The 7623-nt window shown below is 34.0% G+C and overlaps 1 protein-coding gene across 1 annotated transcript in view; it reads left to right on the top strand.

Annotated features, from left to right (window-relative positions):
• The first annotated feature begins 622 nt into the window (after positions 1 to 622).
• The window catches only part of LOC125667895 (F-box/WD repeat-containing protein 8-like), a 12553-nt gene continuing 5552 nt past the window's right edge, over positions 623 to 7623 (top strand). The window contains exons 1-6 of the mRNA XM_048901576.2: positions 623 to 1232; positions 1559 to 1663; positions 3367 to 3531; positions 3662 to 3750; positions 5830 to 6002; positions 7578 to 7623. The exon at positions 7578 to 7623 is cut by the window's right edge and continues 154 nt beyond it. Coding sequence (XP_048757533.2) covers positions 753 to 1232; positions 1559 to 1663; positions 3367 to 3531; positions 3662 to 3750; positions 5830 to 6002; positions 7578 to 7623 — 1058 coding nt within the window. The 5' untranslated portion in view covers positions 623 to 752. The remainder of the gene's footprint in view (positions 1233 to 1558; positions 1664 to 3366; positions 3532 to 3661; positions 3751 to 5829; positions 6003 to 7577) is intronic.

The following is a 7623-nucleotide window of genomic DNA, read 5'->3' as shown; positions in this document are numbered from 1 at the left end:
GATATCTTCAATTCTGAATTATTGCGCGCATTAATTGAACTGATAGCATTAATTCTTCAGCTGAATTGATGCACGCTTTAATTGAATTAATGATCTCTTCAAATGAATTAATGATATCAACAATTAATTGAATTATTGCGCTCTACAATTCAATTGAAGAGAGCAATAATTGATATAATGCGCACAGTAAATCAATTGATGAGAGCAATAATTCTTTTAGAGAGAGCAACTACATATATATTATAATTAAAGATATCTTCAATTCAACATATCCACAATTGAATTCATGGGTGATAATTATGTCCAAATCAAAAACGTGGGCAAGATGGGGTAAAACTTTTTTCACAGTGGGCACATAAATTTTCAACATCCAATTAAAAAATATATACACATGTATTTGCAATTATGTACTAAATAAGACTGGACTAGATTCAATGTTATTCCAACAATGTATTAACATTGGTTTGCAGAATTTCACACGAATAGTAATTTACTTGCCATTCTATTTCCATCTTGATTTATTTTTTAATTACATATATCGTAATTTACTGCAAAGGGAAGTGGAGGTAAATTTAAGATATGAAAAAGAATTGGGTTTATGACAATAACCTCGGGTTCGATATGCTGAAAAATAATTAACAAAAATACACTACTGTTGTGGTTCAACGTATTTTCATCGTTATTATCAGTATCAATAAGCTCCAAGGAATGTCATTGAGAAATCTACATATGTATGATTAGTAATTACAATTATGAGTGATTTAGAAACATTTAGACATAAATGGAGAAAAGAATTAAGCAGAAAACGGAATACCCAGGATAGAGGAAACGCGAATGGAGAGAGCACTTCCAACGAAGGACAGAATTCTGCAACGACTTCAAGACAGGAGAGCGTGACTACAGCAAGCAGTGTCAACATTAAATTCAACGACAACATAGTTTCCCCAAATGCAAGATCTAACAATCCAAGTAGCAAACCAGAGGTGTCTTACTACCCATTTGACATTGTTTGCAACCTGTTAAAATTTGAACGAAATTCTCAGAAAGAATACCAATCTGTAGACCCCAAAGCATCAATTGATGGAAAAGGCTGTCAAAAGAGACAAGCAGACCAACAACCAAAAGAGAAAACTGCCAAGAAATTCAAACTGAAAGACATATTCTCAAATAAATTGGGTGTGAAAGATGTATTAACTCGAGAGAGAATCTTGGAGAAATTCATATCAGACTTGGTAAAATGCTGTCTTTTAAACTCACTAACTTGAAATTTATATGATGAAATGCAAAAGTAATTTCAGATTAATCGTTATTCCATTTCCATATTGATTTCATTTGTTACGAACTGTTTGGCAAGCAACTGTCTATTGAATATAGTCTAATGATTTAAATGTGTTTGTTGAATTATTCATTCACCCTCTATTACGAACTGTTAGGCAAACAACTGTCTTTTGAATATAGTCTAATGATTTAAATGTGTTTGTTCTTGCTAACAGAATTATTCATTACAACAAATGTCCTGTTTTCAACTTTCATAATGACAACTATTGTATATTCACAGGATGAAATAAATGAAATTCCATTCTTTGATATATCCATACCTAGAGAGGTTGCCATCAAAATATTCCAGCATCTTGATATGCTAGATTTATGCAGGTGTGCTCAGGTAATTCTATAATATCAGTTTTATTTACAATTGTAGAGTGATAAATGTTCAATATATATATATATATGTTTATATTTATATAGGGATATTTACAAACAAGTCAAACTGGTATAGTATAATCTGTCTAAACCGGCTATGTGTGGTTCCAAAGAAATTGGCCGGTTTGCACAGAGTCCAGAGTGCAGAATGTTGACAAGAATGAGAGTTGCTTCCCTTGTATTCACTATCTATGCATACGTGTGTAATGATTGCTAACGTTTTATTATAATATTATCACAAAAGAATTTAAAATGTAAGGCATAATCATGTTATTTGATTCACAGATCTTTAATATACTGTTTATTCCGTAATTTAAGAGATCCCCCACCATCCCCCACCACCACCCTACAAAGTTGTTTTAATTTATACTTCTTTCACCTGTGCCATATGCAAATGTTTGAAAATTTGCATGTTCCTATAGTAATTTAACGGAATAAACCAAATTTAAAGAGCAAATAACTCTTACACTTTCTCGCGAATCAAATAACATGATAATGCCAAATGTAAAAATAAAATGTTAGTGTTTTATTGTTGTGCTCATTTGAAAAAGTTTAAATTTTCATTAAACAGTTTAAAATCTGGGAGTTATTCGCGCAATTTTGTGTTGGTAAATTGTCAATTTCGTCTACATCATCGCCGTTATCAAGTGCTACATTATGTACATTCGTCAAGTTTGTGTTGTGTTCGTCTAAAATTTGTCTTTCCCAGCTTTCATTGTAAATGTATCGCTTTCAACTCTCTCAATTTGCGAAATGGAAACTGATGTTATGCCGAGCGATTGACCAGACATGGCGAGTTGTGCTACCTAACTGCATTTCATCACTGTATGACTCGCCGTAGAGCTCCGAGAAGTCCACAGGGGAAACCCTGCTTTTGGAAAACATAACGGGATTGTTGCCGATTTTGTTTCATTCCAAGAATGTATCGAATTCATCGATTAATTGAACTTTGTCTTTTAATGTCAGTTCTCGTCTCTGTCATTAGGGGGAGGGCGCCATTACGTCGTGCGTGGTGCTGTCATAATTGAAAAGTGCACCCCCTAAAAATCAGGTTTTATTTTAAACTGATTGCACTCATCGCCAGTTGCACTCTTTTACTTACCTGTGGCTTCCCTTGAGACACCCTTTGTGTACACCGCGTATGATCGACCGAATACCAACAGATTGGTCATCGTGGGGTGGCTGGTTTAGATGCGATAATTAGAGCTAATTACGAGCAGTTGGTATCTTGTGTACACCGAATACAATTAGGGTGGTGTATCATCGAGCGGCCGGTTTAAACAAAAGTTAATTGATAGCAGGTGGGACTGTGTAAACTGGCCGATATACAGAATACACAGTATCCGGAGTACAGGGAATTATTAATAAAGGATTTGTTAAAGAAATGTTAGGGAATATCTTTTGTGGCCGGAATTGAAAGAGCGCTGGAGTACTCAGAGGCCGGTTTGGACAAATTATACTGTACAACTCTTTTGGTCTTGTGGTATTCCATTCTTGAGTGGTGTGCCAAGGTATGGTAGCTGGTGCTAGCACATGTCTTTGCTGGGAGAAAAACATTTCTTTGACTATTGTCAACAAAATGTGACAGTTAAATGATGTCATGCAATCTTCATTAATCTAATTTGATACTTAATGTTGTGTTTCTTGTATACATTATAAAATCAGGTCAGCAAGAGTTGGAAAAGCTTAGCCGAGGATGAACTGTTGTGGTGTAAAATTTGTCATAATCTGGGATATGAAGAAGACATGCTTACTATTGAAAAAATGAACTGGAAAGACACAGTTAAACAGAATATTACGAGACAAAGAAGTATATTGTTAAACTGGAAGGTAATCTCAGCTAGTGCATCAAGAAGAGACTTGTTTTCTTTTTTCACATAATTTTCACTTGATCGTGAATAGATAACAAAATCAATTGTGAATAGTATTAAATTCTTAAGCAATCAATATTTGTTTGCAGGAAAGAAAAGGTGAAGTCAAACAACTTCAACACATGCCTGGTGGAATTCTGTGCTCTGTGCACTCTTTTGGCAATATTGTTGCTGCTGGGTAAGATTGTTGACTTTTTATGTTTATCTGACAACTAGGGCTGAAACAATACGCCCCTTCACGATACGATACATAGTGCAATACTTATGCCAATCGAGGCAATGAAACGAACATTGAATCGAGCGTTTATATCGACAGTATCAATATTTTTGTGAATCGTTTCAGCCCTACTGACAACCATAGGCTTAAATGAGTTTTTCTGATCAAATTTGTTGGTTGTCATCATTGTTATTGTTCCTATTAAATTTTCACATTTTTACCTCTTGTTCATGCAGAACTACTTCACCAACTTGAAACTAACTGTAAAATATTAATGTGAAAATTTACACACGACGGTTATTTACATGAGATTTTCATGGAACATGCTCCCATGTGTATTGTTCCCATAGCTATGCAATTTATCAATTGGTGATGCTGACATAGCATAATTATTTGAGATAAATATTATGCTTATGGTTTGCAAAAGAAATATGTGTAATTGATAACATGTGAACATATATCCATGCTTACAGTAGAATGACGTATCCTTAGGAATAGGGTAAGTAAGGGACATGCAGTAGAATGATGTATCCTTAGGAATAGGGTAAGTAAGGGACATGCAGTAGAATGATGTATCCTTAGGAATAGGGTAAGTAATGGACATGCTCCTCTCCATGGAGAGATGATTTGGAAATAGTGAAAATAATTGTGAATCTCAAGATCCAATGAACCAGATCAACCAAATATAACACAAAAGCTTCCTTACATAGAATAAACTGATTTCTGACCATGATCCCCAGCACCAAAATATAGATTTTGAAGGTTTTGTGTAGATTCTGAAATCTATAGGAAAGATCTTAAGAGGTTTATTCAAGAACCAAAAATGTGTATTGGTGTCAAATAAAAATGCAGATGTAGTGTAGATTTAGGTTTGTTTATTAAATCATGATATCTGGGACATGGCATTGTTCAAAGTGTTTAAGATAGAAATATGAATGGAAAATTTTTAACATTTGCCTTTGAGGAACCACATTCAAATTAATATGAAAGCATAGTGTAGATTCAAGTTTGTTCATACCAAAACCCCAGGGACCAGGATGGGAATACAAAAGGTTTAATGTTTTACTTTAGAATATATAGGGAAAATTCTCCTTATGAATAACAAGCCAGGTTACAATTTATGAAAAATAAATAGTTAAGCATCCTCATGAAGTTTAGATTCAAGTTAGTTCAAAATATGACCCCAGGGGCCTTGGTGGGATCACAGTAGGGATTTAAAATTTTACATAAGAATATAAGATTAAAGGATTAAAATCTTCCCAAGATCTAAAGTACAATTTATCACATTGATGTTCAAGCATCCCCATGTAATCTAGATTCTTTTGTTAAAACTTTTACCACCGGGGCTAGGGTGGTGCCACAATAGGAATTCAAAGTTTTACATACTAGAAATATAAAAAGAAAAGTAATCTTTTCAAGAAATTATGTACCATATATAATTTATCTATTTGTAATTTATGTAATATAGATTAAAGTTTAACGAAACCATGTCCCCCAGGTGCAGGCAGGGCCACCAGTAAGGATTGCATGCTTTATACAGGATTACTGTATGTTATAGCACCTTTGACAGTAAAACAAGAGAACTAATTCATGATTGTGCTAAAATGTGAAAATCTTTCTCTCGATATATATGTTGTACATCCTTTATCATGCATACATGAAGCACTAAATCATAACTACATCAGCTTCAGATGCGCAAAAGTTTAGATACATTTTTTTTGTGCACATACATGTAGAGTGAATAGGAGTTTTTAAAATTCAAATCTTTCTTGGAAAAACCACAAGGGTTAGTCTAATTTGTGAGAAAATGTCATTATATAGTTTAGATTATAGTTTCTTCATTCCATGACCCTGGAACAAGAGCAAGTTCATCATAAAAGTATAAGATTTACAGTCTTAATGTCCCAAACTTATGAATCTTTGTTCCTAAATGAGCAAGGTGGCTCAGGTGAGTGTTATGGCCCATGGACCTCTTGTTACTCATATCGAAATTTGAGTTACCAGGTCCTAATCATTATCTATTGCATCACAATTGTTTAGATATACCAAAGGGGATGTCAAAGTCTGGGATGTAGAAAATGAGGAAGATTTTGTACTTCAGCCCTCTAATACATCACTCATCATCAACGAGGAGGCTGAGGAAGGCACAATCACAAATTTTATCTCCATGGTAACAACATCTACAAACATGGTTGCTGCTGCATATGAGCAAGGTAAATACGAGTATTCAGAATACATGTGTATATGATTATGCCAATGTTGTAAATAGTGATATACAGTGAAACTTCTTAATACCAGCTCCCCTGAACACCGATCCTTCCTTAAAATGGGCTGATTTTGAAAGCCTGGCAAAAGTCCTATGTATTTCATATGTATTATATACATGTGCAGAAATTGTCATAATAGCAGACATCAGCCAGTTTTTAGCTTACACAAGCCAAAGGCATATATGAGGTTTTCTAATCAAGATTTGTATGTTGCCTTTGTCTGCAGTATTGCCATTGTCAACTTTTCATATTATTAACTTCTTCTCAGAAACTGCTGGACCAATTTCAACCAGACTTGGCATAAAGCATCCCAGGGTGAAGGGGATGAAAGTTTGTTCAAATGAATTGGGCCACATCCTCTTTAATTGGGGAAATGAATATCATAAAAAAAAATATAGATGTTACGTTAAAAAAAACTTTTCACAAGAACCATGACCAATTTTAACCAAACTTGGCACGAAGTATCCTTCTGTGAAGGAGATTCAAGTCTCTTCAAATGAAGGACCACACCTTCGTCAAAGAGATAAATATAGGATAGTAGTTTTGAAAATTTTCTTTTTCAGAATAGCTGTCCCATTAATCTCCAGACTTGATGGACATGCAAGATCCTTATATGATATTAATTCATGTTTATTTAAATCATGGTCCCTGGGGGTATTGTAGGGTCACAATAGGGGGTCCAGAGTTTAGCAAAGTGAAAGAATAAATAAATTTTTTAAAAATTCCCCCCAACAACAGTATTATTATTTTATTCATTTATAAAGTGCAAAATTACATATAGTTTCTCTGCATATAATAGTTTAATTGGATCAAATAGAAATGAAATGTATTTTTGGTTTTTTTGTGTCAAGGCAAATTTAATGTAATATAACTGAATAAATTTCTTAGGAAAGATCATCTCTTTCAGATTAATGGTGCAATATCTTGAGAAAGACTGAGATCCCAACCCCTAAACAATATATTTTCATATTCCTTGTGTCAAGACAAGTTTAATGGTGTGTAACAGAAACATTAGGGGGACCATCTCAAACCCTGCACTTTCAGAAACGGTTCTGTATCTTGGAAGCTATAAAGATCCTCACCCCTAATGGATAAATGTTTTGTTCTTATTTGTACCAAGGTGAGTTTGATGGTTTATAACTGAATATCCTAGGGGGACTATCTCCAGCTCCTGCTCTTTCATGAACATTACTCACCAGGAACATTTATTAACTTAAATGGCCATTTTGTTAATCTGACAGCTGGCTGATATTCGGGATTTTCACTGTACCTTAAATCACTGGAATATTTCTCGATACATTTGTACTCTGTAACTTTGCTTTCTTGGATTCAACAGCAAGACATCATATTTGTTAATGTTCAATTTGTTTATCACTATGTGTGTATACAATCAAAATTATTCATGAGAATCTTATTTTGGCATAAAGGCAACATGACAAATTTACTCAATCAAAGTAATTTACAGAACACATAACATTGTTCCATATTATTCGCAAATAAATCGATGTAATTATTTTAAAGGAAATATTGATGTTTGGCAACTAAAAGGAAGCCAGACTAAGCCATG

The sequence above is a fragment of the Ostrea edulis genome, chromosome 1 (genome assembly GCF_947568905.1).
Source record: "Ostrea edulis chromosome 1, xbOstEdul1.1, whole genome shotgun sequence".
Classification (NCBI taxonomy): domain Eukaryota; kingdom Metazoa; phylum Mollusca; class Bivalvia; order Ostreida; family Ostreidae; genus Ostrea; species Ostrea edulis.
The sequence above is the reverse complement of the archived record's forward strand: the minus strand, read 5'-3'. Positions and strand labels throughout refer to the sequence as shown.